This window comes from Gymnoscopelus microlampas, assembly GCF_963454915.1.
Source record: "Gymnoscopelus microlampas genome assembly, chromosome: 15".
Lineage (NCBI taxonomy): Eukaryota > Metazoa > Chordata > Actinopteri > Myctophiformes > Myctophidae > Gymnoscopelus > Gymnoscopelus microlampas.
This window is the reverse complement of record NC_139952.1, coordinates 50,243,056-50,262,811: the sequence shown is the minus strand read 5'-3', so window position 1 is coordinate 50,262,811 and position 19,756 is coordinate 50,243,056. Positions and strand designations below refer to the sequence as shown.

At 43.2% G+C, this 19,756-nt stretch overlaps 1 protein-coding gene across 1 annotated transcript in view; it reads left to right on the top strand.

The window, feature by feature from the left end:
- lrrc3b (leucine rich repeat containing 3B) overlaps positions 1–16,988 on the top strand; it is an 18,996-nt gene extending 2,008 nt beyond the window's left edge. The window contains exons 2-4 of the mRNA XM_084081445.1: positions 14,052–14,120; positions 14,343–14,602; positions 16,249–16,988. Coding sequence (XP_083937571.1) covers positions 14,432–14,602; positions 16,249–16,851 — 774 coding nt within the window. The 5' untranslated portion in view covers positions 14,052–14,120; positions 14,343–14,431 and the 3' untranslated portion in view covers positions 16,852–16,988. The remainder of the gene's footprint in view (positions 1–14,051; positions 14,121–14,342; positions 14,603–16,248) is intronic.
- Positions 16,989–19,756: the final 2,768 nt, after the last annotated feature.

The following is a 19,756-nucleotide window of genomic DNA, read 5'->3' as shown; positions in this document are numbered from 1 at the left end:
CAGATCGCCTTGTAACATCCGTGGCTCGGGGGTAAGCACTTTATATTTGAAATCTGAACGTTTATGTACATGTGAGAGTTGGCAATGTAACACCGCTATAAAGCGGGGGGACTCGGCACCATGACTGTCATGGTATGACAGCCATGTTTCAGGGCTAACACAGCCGTGTGAGGTCTCCGTCTTTAGTCAAAATAAACTAAAATATTTCGCTATTCACCAAAACAAAGGCTGTTTTGTGTTGTTGAAAGTCTATTCTCCAGGATGGGAGGCCTCTCAGGACCCCACCTTCTTTGTTTAATACACTTTATATTCACCTTCTCTGAATAATACACTTTTTGGGCAGAAAACAGACCGGTAATTCATATTGACCAGGTCTGTAGAGGGCGCAGTGGAGTAAATAGAATAATAGCCGTCTGGTGAACATTATTTCTATTTTCTGCCCCATAAAGTGTATTAAACAGAGAAGGTGGGGTCCTGAGAGGCCCCCAGCCTGGAGAATAGGCTTTCAACAACACAAAACAGCCTTTATTTCGGTGAGTAACGAAGTCGTTTTGTTTATTTTGACTAAAGACGGAGACCTGGCACGGTAATGCAATGTTGTGTCTATGAGCAGAGCGTTAGACAGAACTCACAGAGCTATGAGCTACGCATTAGTTTTCTCTTTTTGGATCCATTTATTTATCCCAATCACACAAAAAGGCTCCAGTCCTGCCCAGTGGTGGAAAAGGTACTCAAATGTTTTACTTAAGTAAAAGTATCAATACTGCAATGTAGAAGTACTCTGTTACAAGTAAAAGTCCGGAATTAAAAATGTACTTGAGTAAAAGTACGTAAGTAAGTATTGGCATCAAAATGTACTTAAAGTACCAAAAGTAAAAGTACTAAAATGTTAGTAAATAGCCTAGGTTTAAAATAGGGCTAAAGTGGTTAATGTATATTTCATAATATCATAATTTGTATCTGAAAAGTAACTAGTAACTAAAGTTTTCAAATAATTGTAGTGGAGTAAAAGTACAATACTTGCCTCTGAGATGTAGTGGAGTAGAAGTAAAAGTACTGAAAATTGGAAATGCTCAAGTAAAGTACAAATACCTCAAAATTGTACTTAAGTACAGTACTTAAGTAAATGTACTTAGTTACTTTGCACCACTGGCCCTGCCTGTAGAGTGCTGTATGCTACTACACATGTTCATATAATAGGATAATATAATAGCCTAATGATTATAAACATGTCTCCAACATTGTTATGTTATATATATATATATATTGTATGTATATGCTAATACCATTAGACAGCCCAATCTAGTGGTATCGGCCCAAGGAACCATCACGCCAGAAGGAAATGTTTGGATCGGGGCGGTGCACCTGATCTGGTACAGCGCTCAGGTCCTGGACCTGGTGAGACGAAGGAGGAGCCCGGCCAGGAGACAACCCACAGAGCCTAGTCCCTCCACGTGCCAGAGCCTCCCCGAGTCCCGGCAGAGTACTTCCAGAGAAGCGGACTGCCCTGTCTTTCCCTATAGGACTGACCGTGGGTGCTACTGGGACGTAAGTCGGGGCTTGATCAACCCTGGCTGGGTCACCTGGGCGAGGGTGTATGTTGTATGTTGCGAGACCCGAAACACCCTATGACCCCAGGCTACAACACTGATGATACGTCCCAGTTGCATCCATGTGATGTTTTTCTTTATCAGTTATTCTATTTATAGTGGCTCATAGGAATTTATAGACTACGTGACAACCAGGAATAGTTTGGTGACCACAGGAGAGACTGTTGACAGCCGGAATGTAGACGGCACCCCGGGAGCAGTATGGGTTAGCGCCCCATGCTGTGTCTTCCGTGAGGAAGAAGCCCAACAAACCCGCGGTTAGGCCTTTAGGAGGGCCATTCCAGCGTACCGCAAGCAGAGCTAATACCATTAGACAGCCCAATCTAGTGGTATCGGCCCAAGGAACCATCACGCCAGAAGGAAATGTTTGGATCGGGGCGGTGCACCTGATCTGGTACAGCGCTCAGGTCCTGGACCTGGTGAGACGAAGGAGGAGCCCGGCCAGGAGACAACCCACAGAGCCTAGTCCCTCCACGTGCCAGAGCCTCCCCGAGTCCCGGCAGAGTACTTCCAGAGAAGCGGACTGCCCTGTCTTTCCCTATAGGACTGACCGTGGGTGCTACTGGGACGTAAGTCGGGGCTTGATCAACCCTGGCTGGGTCACCTGGGCGAGGGTGTATGTTGTATGTTGCGAGACCCGAAACACCCTATGACCCCAGGCTACAACACTGATGATACGTCCCAGTTGCATCCATGTGATGTTTTTCTTTATCTGTATGTGTTCAGCCTTGGCCTTCTGCCCATGTTAGTCTTAATGTTTGTTTGTTTGTTGTGATGTTTTGTCTTGCATTGCAGTGATTCAATAGATCCACTTTGACAGAAAACTCACTGGAATAATGTTTAGGCTACTCCCTACCCTTTAGGGCAGTGGTTCTCAAACTTTTTCATGTCAAGGACCCCCAAATTGACACTTATTAGCCCGCGGACCCCCATTTGAAAAGATAAGCCAGGGACCCCCATAAGAGTAGATTTTTACGGCTCTATAGCAGTGATTCTCAACCACTTTTCAACCACAAGGACCCCCAGTTTGACATGCATTAGGGCTACGGACCCCCATTTAATGGCATTTCTATCTCTGGGACCCCAATTCATGTTGTAAAATCAATGTTAATGTAACTCTGAGAGTGTACAAATGGAACCAAATGGACCCGTTAGGGTCCATTTGGAGGGACTGAGGATAAGGTTAGAAGGGACTGTTTGGAGGGACTGAGGATAAGGTTAGAAATACGTTTAGGGTTTGGCATAGTTTTAATGAGGCTAGATTAAGTTTAGGAATAAGGTTAGGTTTTGGCATGGTTTACTGAGGTTACGTGTAGGAATACCAGGCGGCGCCGGATTTGCCCCGGGGCGACTGTGTTTTGGGGCGAGCGTTTTGGTATTCTTTGGAGATCGTCTAACTAACAAAATCATGACGTTGTCTTTTTTTTGGTCTTTATATAAAATAAATGAAATTGTCAGAAATAGTCTTTTTGAAGACTTTTCAAAAAGTATCAAAAATAGCACACAAAAAAAGCTCACAACCCGTCGCACAGTGATGCGTTCCAGCGGTGTGAGCTTGCAGATCGACTGTTGTCACTATTCGTTGTCTAGGGCTTAAAGGACGACTTCACCCATTTTCAAACTATTTTCACATACCCTAATTGGTCCTCACTAATGCTGATGATAATATGGTATCATGTCTGTCTCACTCTGTCTCTCAGAGGAGGGCTGTGGACAGTTCAGAAACCTGCCAACCCCCCCACCCCCAAAATAATATTTCAAATGTTTTATTTGCATTAATGTGAGAACAATGGCTTCTTCTTCTTCTGTCGTATGTCCTTAGACCTTCAGCTCCGTTGCAGCAAGCCAGTCCAGTGTGTCATTGTCTAGGTCAATTAAACCACGATCACCATTAGGTGGCCGGAATTTGGGGCAGCTGGTCATAACGTGTTCCACAGTCTGTTCTGGATCCCCACATTCGCAATGGGCATTGTCTGTAAGACCCCACTTGTGCATTGATGCATTGAAACGTCCAACACCTGTCCTCAGGCGATTGAGGGTTGTCCACTCCTTGCGTGGGAGGTGCTGGCCAGGAACATCTGCTGGGTCCTCGATGTATTTGTGGAGCCTGGATGGTTCTGCTGCCTTCCACTGGTCCCTCCATCTTGCCTTCACACAGGAAGCCTTGGAGGTGTCCGCTGGTGTTGTGCGGAGCAGTTCCTGGGCCTGTGTGGCAAATGGGCGCCGGGACTTGAGGCGCACGCGATGTGGTGTCTCCGTGACGACCTTGTGGAGGAGGTGGGATTCACTCATCTGTGCCTTCCGAGCGAGGGCCAGCGTGGCGGCTTCTCGTCTGACCTCTGCTGGAGCGATTCCAGCGAGGACAGGTAGTTGGTATGATGGGGTGGCTCGTAGACATCCGGAGACGGTCCGTAGGGCGGTGTTGAGGGCAGCATCCAGCTTTTTCACATGAGGACTACGGCTCCAGACTGGGGCACAGTACTCAGCGGCGGGGAACACCAGAGCCTCGGTGGAGATGCGCAGTGTTTTTGTGGTGGCTCCCCACGTAGTACCGGCTAGACGGCGTATCAATGCGGCACGGGCGGTGGTCTTTCCCTTGACACTGTCCAGGTGTTGTTTGAATGACAGTGTTCTGTCCAGCTTCACCCCAACAAGAACAATGGCTTCTATTTCAGCATGCTAACTTTCCAGGAATAGAAAGGCTGCAGTTGTTTGGAATCCCCATCGATGATGTCACTGGTAGGCGGGTTTTCTGAACTGTCCACAGCCCTCCTCTGACACACAGAGTGAGTAGAACAGACATGGTGCCATATCATAATGAGCAAATGGGTGAAGTGGTCCTTTAACCCATTAAGACCTGAGGCCGATTCTACAATTTTGTTTGTTTTTTTCTGAAAAACGTATGTCACTATATCAGTGGTTCTCAAACCTATTCATGTCAAGGACCCCGTGGACCCCCATCTCAAAATATGTTGTTCCAGCGACCCCCAGAAGCACAGATTTGAGGTACAAATATTCGCATTAAAAATATATTTGTTCAAATATTTGCACACATTTTCGAGATTTTTCAAAAATAGCAGGTCTACAATCTCATGCTATGAGCTTGTAGATCTGCTATTTTTGAATAGGCAAAGTATAAAATAGTTTTTAGCCGCGGACCCCCATCTAAAAATATGTTGTTCCAGGCACCCCCCAGAAGCACAGATCAGAGTTTTTAAAACATATATATATATATATATATATATATATATATATATATATATATATATATAAAATAGCAGATCTTCAAGCTCATAGCCGCGCGCACTATGAGCTTGTATATCTGCTATTTTTGAATAGCCAAAGAAATCTTAAAATGACACAGATGTGTTCCCGGTGGAAGTGTAGTGAGGTTCATTCCCACCGAGCCAGAGTCAGAATAGCAGACCTGTCCATGTTCATAATGTTCATCACTGCATAGGTAAAAATCTCATTTAGATTTGGAGGAGCCAGGGACGTGCACAGATAGACTCTAGGTGGTGCTAGAGCACCTGCCCTTTGCCCTCTTGACCAGAAGTGCCCTTTTTCAGTTTACAGCAGGGGTCATCAACAGGCATGGCCTTTTTGACGTTTCTCTGATAAATATGTAGCGTGTGTTTTTCTTTGATGACGTCTATGAATGAATCAACTCAAATCATATGTGTATTACCCACTGTTGAAGGCCAACTGACACTGTACATATTATATCACTGTGTCTCTATTATAGCCATTCTTAGGCAATAGATGTATATTCATGCACTGTTGATAGATACACGTTATATCTATATTTATTGATAGAATATACTGTCCATCATGTTGACCATGTGCTCTAGTGTCAGCCTCTAAGACTATTTATTTTATTGTATTTTATTTATGCTTATCTTTTTTGAGCGGTGTAGCCACTCCTATAAGTGGGTTTGGGACATCATACATGATGATTCATCATTTCTTTTGTGACGTGATGATTCATAATTTCATTGATTGTAGTACACACATTAACGAGGACATTTCATTGGTTGTAGTACACACATTAACGAGGACATTTCATTGATTGTAGTACACACATTAACGAGGACATCTCATTGGTTGTAGTACACACATTAACGAGGACATTTCATTGGTTGTAGTACACACATTAACAAGGACATTTCATTGGTTGTAGTACACACATTAACAAGGACATTTCATTGGTTGTAGTACACACATTAAAGGATTAAGCTATCACTTATAGGATTTAGCAGGGTACGGCACATGCAATGGAAGGGAAGAATGCAGAGTTTCTTTTTGACCACTGAGGTGTTGGTAATGGTACACAGTCAAATCCTCAGTGTTCATTTAACTCTGGAGAGTGTTCACACATGGAGCACATGGTTACGTTTGTACACCCTCAGAGTCACAAATGGTTAAATGAACACTGAGGATTTGACTGTATAGTGAGTAGTGACCCATCGTCTCCTAATGTATTCCAGTCGATGTGCTTTTAACAAAGACCAAGAAGGCTCGGCAGGACATTTTATAAATCAGCATTCTTTTTCATTTCTTACAGGCCTATTTTCACACATTTTAGCTAAAAATAAATGAAATAAAATCGCTCCACCATAACGCTGTGTGATTGGGATGGTTATGGCTGCAACCAGCCTGCATATTATATACCGTCATAAGATTTCGGGGGCTGTGATAATTAATTTGATTTGCACAATATTTTGTGTTGATGCCAGAGAAAACAGACTGATGGTACATTTAATGGATAATTAATTCTGTCATACCCTTTAAACTCAGACAAAAATATTCATAACCATTACAAATACACAGTCACTGAAATGTGACAATTATTCTAAAATCTGTTGGTAGAAAAATCAAAGACCTGAGAGTTCATACTGCCAGCGGCATATTTCACATTTATAGATGTTGCTTATTATTTTAGTGTCTCACTGTCTCTCTGCATGTGTTTACCTTGTTTACTCTAAGTATCTCTGGATAAAGAGTGTCTGATAAATGCCTAAATAGTTCATTACAAATTGTACATTTTGGAATGAACCAAGCAATGATTTGAGTTGATGGGTTCAAAGTAAACGCTTTGCAACTTCATTTGACAGTTCTGGTTTGCTGTTTATTTTTAGCGGCGCGATCCTGCTCTATACCTGACTTTGTCCGTGTTCACCGTCAACGCTCTGATTGGTCAGACCCGTCAACGTTCTGATTGGTCAGACCCGTCAAAAAAAAGGACGCTCTGCTTCTAAATTCCGCCGATTTTCGCCGTTTTTTTTTCTCACGCTGTTAGATAAAGCCCCCAAGGTTGGTGCCCTGTGCTGCTGCGCTGATTTTATCCGCCAGATTGGGACGTTCACGGCATATTTTGCACCATTACGGTGCGTTCATCATCGGTGACGAGTGCCTCTAACAGCCGCTGCTGGCTGCCTGCACGGAGCGAGGCAATGCGAGGCGATGCGAGGCGACGCGAGTCATATCTCTACCCCTGTGCCTAATGGCTGTACATGCGGCCGACGGGTGCTTTAGAGTGATTGTGTGAGTGTGGCTTCAGGAAGTAAATTCCTAGCCTCGATCTCCAGGCTTTTATTTTTTAGTTTTGCTAAAAAATAAAAGCTTGGAAATTCCTGTCCCAGCTGTTGGTGCGCAAAAGCGCCTCGCGTCGCCTGATGTGGTGCGCATTTTTTATTTTGGGTGCGCATGCGCACCTGCGCACCAGTTATGTGCACCCCTGATTATAAACACATATCGATGACAAAATGTATCAAAGGCGCCGCTACCTTCACACAGGGTGTGATTTTTTCTTCTCTCGATTACTGCACCAAGTCCTGTTAATAGACCTTTATACTGTCTGTTAATAGACCTTTATACTGTCTGTTAATAGACCTTTATACTGTCTGTTAATAGACCTTTATACTGTCTGTTAATAGACCTTTATACTGTCTGTTAATAGACCTTTATACTGTCGGTCCATTTTTACACTGACAATTATACTGTGTACGTTTTCTCGTGAGTCGAGCCCATTGGTCGAAACCGTTTTCGCTCGTTCGTGTACAGTGGCCCCAGGCCGTTTTAAGCTGCAGTACCTATGAATGGCCAGCATGTCCAAATGTGCTTCAATGCAAACCTCTGGGTTTCTGGGGGCTTGGGTTAAGGTCCGGTTTTATCAACGATAGAGGGTTGAATTAGGGTGCTGAATTAGCAGCTCAACTAAAGCTAATTCATCCTAGTGTATTTCACCAAACATTTAAATCTCCACCTTACCATTATGCCACCATAAACCATCATAACAATTATCATCCCATCATCTGTTGTTGTTGTGTTGTCAACACAACAAACAGGTTTGTGTCTGTTGAGGCTGTACAGCAGCTAGGTCTGTGAGGTCTGTGAGCTCTGCTATAGGTCTGTGAGCTCTGTGAAGAGACTGATATGAAGCTCCTGTTTGCTTCCATCTCCTGGACATCAGTTCAGACTGAGTCAGGCGTTGTTGTCATGGATAGAAGGAGAGATGAAATGTCAAACATCTTCAGAAGCTACAGTATATAAAACCATTTCCAAGAATATAAAACACAACATTCATGTTGTGTTTTATATTCTTCTGAAAAGCTTTTCTCTGAGCTGCGGTGAAAAGGAACCGATGGAAGAGGCAACAACGATCCAGTCCAACATAAAGGTTTAGCTTTGGGGAACAGAGAGACAGACACAGAGGGCATCCACTGGTTTTCAACCTTTTTCCTGCCAAGGACCCCTAAATTGATATACATTTGGCCGCGGACCCCCATCTGAAAATGTTTTGTGCCAGGGACCCCCAGAAGCAAAGATTTGAATTAAAAATGTGCTTTAAAAATATATATGTACTCAAAGACTTGCACACATTTTCACGATTTTTCAAAAATAGCAGATCTGCAAGCTCATAGCGCGGCACCGAGCTTGTAGATCTGCTATTTTTGAATAGCCAAAGCTAAGTGGTTCAAATGATTCTGATGTTAACTCATTTTGCTGGGGACCCCCTGGTACCCCCCCAAGGACCACTGGTGGTCCCCGGACCACTGGTTGAGAACCACTGATTCATCGTTGTCTTTGTTCTCATCTCTAGTATTTTTGTTCTCTCTCTTTTTTCCATTTCATTTTTGTTGTTGTTGTATTGACTAGTCTGTGACACACTAGTCTGTGACACACTGGTCTGTGACACACTGGTCTGTGACACGCTAGTCTGTGACACGCTAGTCTGTGACACACTGGTCTGTGACACACTGGTCTGTGACACACTGGTCTGTGACACGCTAGTCTGTGACACGCTGGTCTGTGACACGCTGGTCTGTGACACACTAGTCTGTGACACACTGGTCTGTGACACACTAGTCTGTGACACACTGGTCTGTGACACGCTGGTCTGTGACAAACTGGTCTGTGACACACTAGTCTGTGACACACTAGTCTGTGACACACTGGTCTGTGACACACTAGTCTGTGACACACTGGTCTGTGACACGCTGGTCTGTGACAAACTGGTCTGTGACACACTAGTCTGTGACACACTATTCTGTGACAAAGGAAAGTGTGAGAGAAGAGTGTGATCAGCAGGAGGTGTGGAATTCGTCAGCCTGTGTTTCTCACCGATCATGAAACACAGATTTCTATTTCTGTAAACACTGTGATGAGTCAAACCACACATGTACTGATGCTCACCTATTACTAATATGATATATATATATTATTATAAAGCACACAGACAGTAGATGCTGCTGACATATTATTCAACCACTAGTGAAAGATGCTCCGTCAAATGTTACACAAATGTCAGTAACAGTGAGAAATGCAGATGAGACGCGATGTGAGCTACAATCTGACACTGTGTCTCCATGCATGCAACGTGTTGTGAGATTATACATCTGCTATTTTCACTATTTGAACTAGGGCGTACGTGTATATGTAGCCTATGTATGTTTTGCCTTACTAGAAATGTAGTGGAGTACAATATTTGTCTTTGAAATGTAGTGGAGTGAAAGTCGTCAAAAAATACAAGTACGCAAGTGAAGTACAGATACTCCAGAAATGTAGGCCTACTTAATTACACTAAATACATTCGCCAATCAGGATGGAATATAAAAAATTGGACAGATTCATCTTGATCACTTGACTATAGAGATAATGTGTACTGATTTGCGTGATGTTTGGACAAAATGTCTAGGAGTAATATAAAAAATAAACATCGGCCTCCTGGTGGCGCTATAATAGGGCAATGTTAAAAGGGTGGCGTTTGTTCTTCAACGTAGTGCGAATGTACGTGCAAAGTTCCACCACAATTGGACACTGTGTTCATGATTTTGCGGCATTTTGTTCAAAACGGGCAACTCCTGCAAACTTTAATGTCATTGTTAGCCAATCAGGATGGAATATGAACAATCAAACAGATGCATCTTGATCACATGACTATAGAGATCATGTGTACCGATTTGCGTGAAATTTGGATAAAATGTGAAGGCTTAATCTAAACATTTTTTTTTACATCAGTCGGCCTCCTGGTGGCGCTATAAAAGGCTAATGGGTAGATGTTTTCCCTTGGCCTCTAGGGAGTATGTGTGCAAAATTTCACGCAGATCGGTGCAGTTATAGTTAAAAACACAAATCCGCCTTTTATAGCGCCACCATGAGGCTGATTTGAAAAATTTCAAGTGGCATTTCTTCCTCGGCCTAGTGGGAACGTGCGTGTTAAATGTCACATAAATCGCAAGCTGCGTTCATAATTTGAGGCATTTAGTTCAAAACGGACCAATCCTGCAAACTTTGGAAGCTAACCTTAGCCAATCAGGATGGAATATGGGAAATCAGGCAGATCTGTGTTGATCACATGACTATAGAGATACTGTGCACCGATTTGCGTGATGTTTGGATAAAATCTGTGGAAAACTGTAAAAAAATATGTTTTGCACAAATCGGTCTCCTGGTGGCGCTATAACAGGCCCATGTGAAAATTTGGGGCAGAGGTTCTGAACAGACGGACGGACACACACACACGGACACGCGGACGGACAGGGGGTAAAACATACTCTCTCGCCGTAGCTTCGGCCTGGCGGAGACAATAATAAATAAATGTACTAATAGTTACTGTCCAACACTAGCTACTGTTCATCAGATCACTGCTCATACATTTTAAGATCATATACAACTAGAAAAAGTGCTCCTCAACTAGAAAAAGAGCACAGGTCTCCGCCAGGTCAGGTAGAATCGGCCTCCTGGTGGCCACTATATCAGGCCCATGTGAAAAATTTGGGTCAGGGGTTTGGAATTGGAATCCAGGGTGTGTGTGTGCAAAGTTTGGCTGCGATCAGGCCAACGGTGCCGGAGATTAGCTGTTCACAGACAGAAGGACGGACAGATTAGCTGTCCACAGACAGAAGGACGGACAGATTATTTTTTTTCCACACGGGAGGGGCTGGAGCAGCTCTGGAATCACCCATGGTGATTCTGAGAAGGAAGGGCCTTATAGATCACCATGCCAAAAACATGGCTCCCATCCGCTTCCGTTCTATCTCCTTCTCTAAAACCCCTATAACTCTTTTACGTTGGGGAAAGCGACTCATTTTGTATGCACGATCGCTGCGCCATTGTGACCCGCGTGAACGATGTTATCGTTCCAGGCGTTAGCCAGGACCATCGTGCAAAATGCACGCATGCTTTGTTTCACATGGAATGCACGTCGTGGAGTCTACAGCTTAAACAGCGCCGCGCAGCTCAACGGTGAGATTTCTGGCACCAAATAACATAATATAATAACAGATTACCTGTTATTATAAAATTCTGGCACCGAATGTTAATAAATATTGTTTTAAAGCAAAAAAAAATGATTCCAATCTTTGCTTCTGGGGGGTCCCTGGAACAAAACATTTTGAGATGGGGTTCGCCAGCCAAATACATATAATTTTGGGGGTCCTTGACATGAAAAATTTTGAGCACCACTGATATAGAAACATACGTTTTTTTCAGAACACTGTTGGGATTTAGAAGACATTTGTAGAATGGGCTTCAGGTCTTAATGGGTTAAGAATACTAAGCAAACATAATGACATTACACCAGATAACATTGAATATTCTCTATATAATAGCTTGAGGAACTGAATCGAACATGGACGCCACTTCTCCATTGAACTCAACGCGGCTGCATTTCCCTGAATACTACAATTAACAGTACATAATGTGCACTTTTACATTATTACACACACTCTTCTCTACCGTTTCAAAGGCAAACTGTTAATTAACATTCATCACAATAACCAGTCAAACGCAACATATGAATGAGGGCATAATTATGAGAACGATCATGAACAGAGCTATTTACAGACAGCCATGACAGTCTGATGAATGCTGAACATGGATGTGTGACCTCTCATTATTTATTCACATTTGATTTCTTACCATTGCAAACGCTAACAGCAGTAATATTACAAATCGTCACCTTGCTAAACTAATGGCCTAAGTCATTTTTTGAGGAAAATTATATTTTTGCCTAAGTCAGCTCCTCATGACACTGACCACCTCTGGTAAAATGGCCTACATGTATCTCCTAATTGAAAAGGATCATGCTGTTCCCTCCCCTTTTAGTATAATGGCCTATCTCCCTAGTGTGACTTTTTTTTTGTTGGCCTAAGTCACATGGTTTTGTGACTTACTGTAGGCCAATTTCTTTTACTGATTTAGGCCATTTTTGTCTCCGCCAGGCCGAAAGGCATGGCGAGAGAGTATGTTTTGCACCCTGTCCGTCCGTCCATGTGTGTGTCCGTGTGTGTGTGTGTCCGTCCGTCTGTGTACAGCTAATCTCCGACACCGTTGGCTTGCTCGCAGCGAAACTGTGCACACACACTCCCTGGATGCCAATTCAGAACCTCTGCCCCAAGTTTTTCACATGGGCCTGTTATAGCGCCACCAGGAGGCCGCTTTTTCCAAAAAAGAAATTTTGACAGTTCTCCTACAGATTTTGTTCAAACATCACTCAAATCGGTACACAGTATCTCTATAGTCATTAAACCAAACTGCTATTTCAGATTTTTCATATTCCATCCTGATTGGCTAAAAATGACTTCCAAAGTGTGCAGGAGTACTCCATTTTGAACAAAATGCCTCAAATCATGAACACAGCATGCAATTCCCCTGAAATTCTGCACGGACATTCCCACTAGGCCCAGAAAGAAATGCCACTTCAAATTTTTCAAATCAGCCTCATGGTGGCGCTATAACAGGCCGATTCGTGTTTTTACCTATAACCTATAATGATTTGTATAAAACTTTGTATGCGCACTCCCTAGAGTCCAAGGAAAAACCTTTGCCCTGCATTTTTCACATCTGCCTTTTATAGCGCCACCAAGAGGCCGACTTATGTAAAACATTTTTTTATATTACTCATTCACATTTTATCAAAAAAAAACGCAAATCGGTACACATGATCTCTATAGTCATGTGATCAAGACAGATCTGTTTGATCTTTCATATTCCATCCTGATTGGCTAAGATTAACAACTAAAGTTTGCAGTCGTGCCTTGTTTTGAACAAAATGCTGCAAATCATGAACGCAGCGTCTGATTGCGGTGAAACTTTCCACGCACAGTCACACTATGTTGAGGAAGAAATGCCACCCTTTTAACATTGGCCTGTTATAGCGCCACCAGCAGGTCAAATTTAGCAAAACACATTTTTAGAACAAAATGCCTCAAATCATGAATGCATTGTCCGATTGCCATGCACGGCCTAGGAAGAAATGGCACCCTTTTCACATTGGCCTATTATAGCGCCACCAGGAGGCCACAATAACCTACCTGACCTGGCGGAGACCTGTGCTCCGAGGAACGCTTTTTCTAGTTTAAAAATGTTTTTGGCCTAAGTCAGATTTCATCCTATTTAAACCTATTTAAATCTCTTATGTTACATAACTGACAGTGTTATTTCTATTTAAATAGTCATAATTTGTTATAAACATTTTGGGTGAAATGATTAAGAAATATCATACAGTTTTGTTTTGGATCAGTTTTTTTTATTTTTCCTGATAAACCTAAAAAAAATGACATAGGCCATTAGTTTAGCAAGGCCACCAAATGTAAAGCCCAGTTCCACACCAATGCAACTAGTCGCAACTTGCAACCAGTTGCAAGAAATTGCGTTGTGGACTGACCCGTTGCAGACCGCTGCCAATTAGGGATTAAACGGTTACAAGCGGTAGCAGTTGCAGCTTGCGTAGGAGTGGACTGGGCTTAAAACCTTGGTGTTTGATGCTGTGGGAGTGGACTGGGCTTAAAACCTTGGTGTTTGATGCTGTGGGAGTGGACTGGGCTTAAAACCTTGGTGTTTGATGCTGTGGGAGTGGACTGGGCTTAAAACATTGGTGTTTGATGCTGTGGGAGTGGACTGGGCTTAAAACCTTGGTGTTTGATGCTGTGCTTCCAGGTGCAGCTCCCGTTGGGCCAATGGGAGGAGAGGACGGGTGCTGAGGACTCGTCTGCACTGGTGGAAGAAGTACTCCCTTTTTTCCTCTTTTTTTTTTACTCAAGTAAAAGTATCAATACCATAATGTTAGAAATACTCTGTTAAGGCCTGAATTCAAAATGTTAATTAAAAGTACAGAAGTATTGGCATCAAAATACTGTATATTGAATGTACCAAAGTAAAAGTATTGCTCAATTCATCAGTAAGTTATACAATGAATGAATGAATGAAGGATGTACTTCTTGTCTCCAGGATGGGCTGTGTGTGTGAGGAGTGACCACCACCAGGGGGCTCTGGGGTCTCGGGGGGCCCCCCCCCCCCGGGCGGGATGCAGCAGCGGTATGACTCTTCTGGACCCCCTCCTCCCCATGGTGCTGCTCCTGCAGAGCCTGGTCCTCATGGCCCTGTGCTTCCCCTCCGCCTCCATGTGCCCCAAGGGCTGCCTGTGCCAGCGGGCCGACGCTCACCTGCACGGCCTGAACGTCACCTGCACCCAGTCCCGCCTGAAGGAGGTTCTGATAGGTTCTTTATCATTTTACATACACCTTAGGGCAGGGGTATTCAACTAGATTAGGCTGGGGGCCACACTGTGCGCGCACTGTGTGAATTAGACCCGAAAAAAGTTGATTTATATTGGTCAAATAGAACCTAATTAGACCCGAATTAGACCGAATTAGACCGAATTAGACCCGGAAAAAGTTGATTTATATTGGTCAAATAGAACCTAATTAGACCCGAATTAGACCGAATTAGACCGAATTAGACCCGGAAAAAGTTGATTTATATTGGTCAAATAGAACCGAATTAGACCCGAATTAGACCGAATTAGACCCGGAATAAATCGCGCGCATGCGCGCGATTTATTCCGGGTCTAATTCGGGTCTAATTCGGTTCTATTTGACCAATATAAATCAACTTTTTTCGGGTCTAATTCGGTCTAATTCGGTTCTATTTAAGGTTCTAAGTTAAGTTCCAATGAAAGATGGCCTTTCAAGAACTAATGAAGGATAAATAATTTGTACTGTTTTAACTTTGATAACATAAAAACGAACATATATTTACATAAATAATAATTATGAAAAAAAAAATAGTTTTTTTTTTTTTTTTTTTAATATGGCCAGGGGCCACAAGGAAGCTCCTCGCGGGCCGCCAGTTGAATATCTACGCCTTAGGGCTTTGATCACACCATAAATAAACTTCACACGGACTCATGAGAACTTAGTTTTACTTGCGCAAGGAGGTATGAACACCAGCATTCCCGGAGTCATTCTGATGTCCAAAACAGCCTTAACACATATTTATTGAAGCACAGAAGCAGGGAGGTACTTATAAAGTACCTAAAGTAATAAGTACAAAAAAGTAATCCATACAAAAGTATTTTCACCAAGACACTGGAATAAGCACCTCTGATTGGTGCAGGGCTAGACAGAGAAATAGGCAGTATCTTCAGTCAGTGAATTTCCATTCTCATGTGTGAGTGTCTCTGGGCAACTGATGAACAGAGGAATGCAAAGCAGGGGCCCAGAGTTATAAACATCACTTCTATGCACTCTAGTATTGAGCACACATTTTGTACCAGGACATACCTACAGTATACACACTATGCAGGGACGTGCACAGATAGACTCTAGGTGGTGCTAGAGCACCTGCCCTTTGCCCTCTTGACCAGAAGTGCCCTTTTGAAAAGAAAAAAAAAACGTTTTTTTTTTTTTTTTCAGTTTACAGCAGGGGTCTTCAGGTACCCCTAGGGGGTCCTCAGAGTTACTACAGGGGGTCCGCCAAATCTTTACGTGATATGATTTTTCTTTTTACCATAACCACTCGAAACCTCCTCAGAAAGCATTCCTTTTCTGAGGAGAACTTTAGCCAAAAATAGCAGATCTACAAGCTCACAACGCCTCGCAGCGCGAGGCGTTGTGAGCTTGTAGATCTGCTATTTTTGGCAAAGGGGTATAGGTGTAGAGGGAAAAAAGAGCAGACCAAGTAAACAAAAAAAAGTATAATTTACTTGAGCACCTGCCCCTCAAAATGTCTGTGCACGCCACTGACACTATGCATTAATTAGATGAACACATTAAAATAAGAACAGAACTTTTAAACACACATTACCCCATTTACTTTATGTCAGCATATTAAACTGCGAACCCGGATCCTTCAGGTTCCCCCGGACCTCCCCGCGGACACGGTGCTCCTGCGGCTGGACCACAACCAGATCGGCGCCGTGCCGGACCGCACCTTCCACGGCCTGCGTCTCCTGCGCGAGCTCAACCTGTCCTACAACGCGGTGGAGACGCTGAGCGAGGGCGCCTTCAGCGGCGTGGAGGCCACGCTGCAGGTGCTGGACCTGTCGCACAACCGCATCACATCGGTGCACAAGGACGCCTTCACGCGGCTCAAGGCGCGCGTCATCGTGGACGACAACCCCTGGCACTGTGACTGCGCGCTGCAGCAGGCGCTGGGCGGCATGGCACACAACCACGAGGCGGCCGCGCGCGTCCTCTGCCGCAGCTCGGAGCTCCGGGACCAGGAGGGCCGGCCGTTCCTGGCGGTGGACACGGACCTCTGCAACCTGGCCAAGCGGACCACGGACTACGCCATGCTGGTGACCATGTTTGGCTGGTTCGCCATGGTCATCTCCTACGTGGTCTACTACGTGCGGCAGAACCAGGAGGACGCCCGGCGACACCTCGAGTACCTCAAGTCACTCCCCAGCAAGCCCAAGAAACCTGACGAGGCTGATGACATCAGCACTGTGGTCTGATGACATCAGCACAGTGGTCTGATGACATCACTGATGACATCAGCACAGTGGTCTGATGACATCACCGATGACATCAGCACAGTGGTCTGATGACATCACCGATGACATCAGCACTGTGGTCTGATGACATCACCGATGACATCAGCACAGTGGTCTGATGGCATCACCGATAACATCAGCACAGTGGTCTGATGGCATCACCGATGACATCAGCACTGTGGTCTGATGGCATCACCGATGACATCAGCACTGTGGTCTGATGGCATCACCGATGACATCAGCACTGTGGTCTGATGGCATCACCGATGCCATCAGGGACATCAGCACTGTGGTCTGATGGCATCACTGATGACATCAGCACTGTGGTCTGATGACATCACTGATGACATCAGCACAGTGGTCTGATGACATCACTGATGACATCAGCACAGTGGTCTGATAACATCACTGATGACATCAGCACAGTGGTCTGATGACATCAGCACTGTGGTCTGATGACATCACTGATGACATCACTAATGACATCACTGATGACATCATCACTGTGGTCTGACTGGCAGGAAGCTTGTACGTCCAATCCCGTTACTTTTCAGGAAATGGAGAAAAAAAGGAGAACCTGTGTTTCGAGTGGATCCAATGGAGTTATTAGGCTCTCGTTGGTTTCGTTGGTTCAATAATTATATTTATAAAAACCCACATACACACTTAAACACTTTCACTTTCCCACTTTTTGAAAAAATAGATTGCCAAAACATGGCCGATCTGTGAGCTTACAGATCAGCTGTTTTCACCACCTTGGACGCTCTCGTTTGAGGAAGTTTACAAAAAGTGAAATAAAAGGTTTCTGCCCGTATGAAAGGAAGCAGAAGAATACAGATGAGATGTTAATGGAACAGAGATGTTAATAGGACAGAGATGTTAATGGAACAGGGATGTTAATAGGACAGAGATGTTAATGGAACAGAGATGTTAATGGAACAGAGATGTTAATGGGACAGAGATGTTAATGGGACAGAGATGTTAATGGAACAGAGATGTTAATGGAACAGCGATGTTAATGGAACAGAGATGTTAATGGAACAGGGAGCCACTGATTAAAACGTCAAGGTGAGGTTCAGGCTTAAAGCTGTTCCTCCCCAGAATGTCAAGTTCAACAACGAACCTGAATCATGTAGAAACAGTCTCTAAACAGACTCTTACAGTCAGTACCAAACCAAGAATGGCTTTTTATTACAAAAAACAACAAAAAACAACCCTAAAATGTTGGGAAGATTTAGTCCCTGTCTGTTGGAAAATCTGAATCTCAGGTTAAACATTTTGATAGGATATGATATCATTTTTTTTAGGTCATAATCTGAGAAATAAATCAAATAAAAAGAACCAAATGATAGCTTTGTTCTCCAATCCATTTATTTATATGACACGTTAATGTCACAAAGCAGTGGTTCTCCAAGTTGGGGTCTAGGGTCCTTGACATGGGGGTCCAGGCCAGGGGGTCCCTATAGCAAGATGATATACAGTTTAAACTCTTAAGCCCTATTTTTTATATTTTGGCTACTTGAAAGTAACTGATATACAAACTCACAACGCATTGTGCATTGTGACACAAACACATCGTGACAAATTGACAGGACATTTTTGGGCGTGATGTTTTATTTTATTTTGACCTTAATGATACACAATGCCTTTAATTACGTGTCGGAGTGGATTTCTGAAGCTGGAACGTTAACCCTTTAAGCCCTGAAGAAGCATCTGTGTCACTTTTTGAGCTTGTAGATCTGCTATTTTAGAAATATCGTAATTTTTTTGCAAATCTTGAGATTTGAGTTTCAAAAGCGAACATTTGTAACTCAAATCTTTGCTTCTGGGGGATTTAACAGTTTTTTGAAAAAACTTATGTCGCCATAATATCAGTGGTTCTTTTTTCCATGTCAAGGACCCCCAAAATGATATGTATTTGGCCACGGACCCCCCATCTAAAAATATATGTTCCAGGGACCCCCGGAAGCAAAGATTCGAGTTAAATTTTTTCGCTTTAAAACAATATATATATATTAAAAGATTTTCACACATTTTCACGATTTTTCAAAAATAGCAGATCTACAAGCTCGTAGCGCGGCACTCGGTGCCGCGCTATGAGCTTGTATATCTGCTATTTTTGAATAGCCAAAGTGTAGAATAATGCTTTTTAGCTCAAATCAAAAAGTGACACAGATGCTTCTTCAGGGCTTCAAGGGTTAATACGCTATTGGAAAATGTTCCTTGTTTTCCACACAGGAAAATTCTAAACAGCTTTCATGATATTAATGAAACCTATACTGTAATATCTGGCCTGAACATTGAATCATATTCTAAGACGCTGTAGCTGCTGGCTGTTCTGACTTCAAAGAGCTGCGTTTGGCAGGAAAAATGTTTACATTTGCTGTGGGATAAACAGTAGCTTATACGAATAATGGCGACGGTGGACGATTACTTAGAAATATAATGTATAGACCACAGCCTTTACCGTACATTATTTATTATGTATAGACCACAGCCTTTTACCGTACATTATATATTCAAGATTTGTTATTATTTGACCTTATGAGAACATGTAATCTCATTAATAACATAATAATGTGATTATCCTACAGTAGCCTATATACAGTACAGTAGAATGTCTTATTAACCCAGTGGGAACACATACTGCCAAAAGACCAGCCATGGCCTCTACAGTCCTGACATATAACATACAATGCAGTAAAAACCCTGTGGTAGGTGGGTCACAACTTTGGAGTAGAAAAGTGACTCTCATTTATGGTTTAGAAAGGTTGCATGCTTTAAACGCACGCTTAATTTGCTGTCGTTACTTTGGAAAGAAATGTACTTTAAAGGTTCTATGACATTCATTTTCACTTTTTTTTTT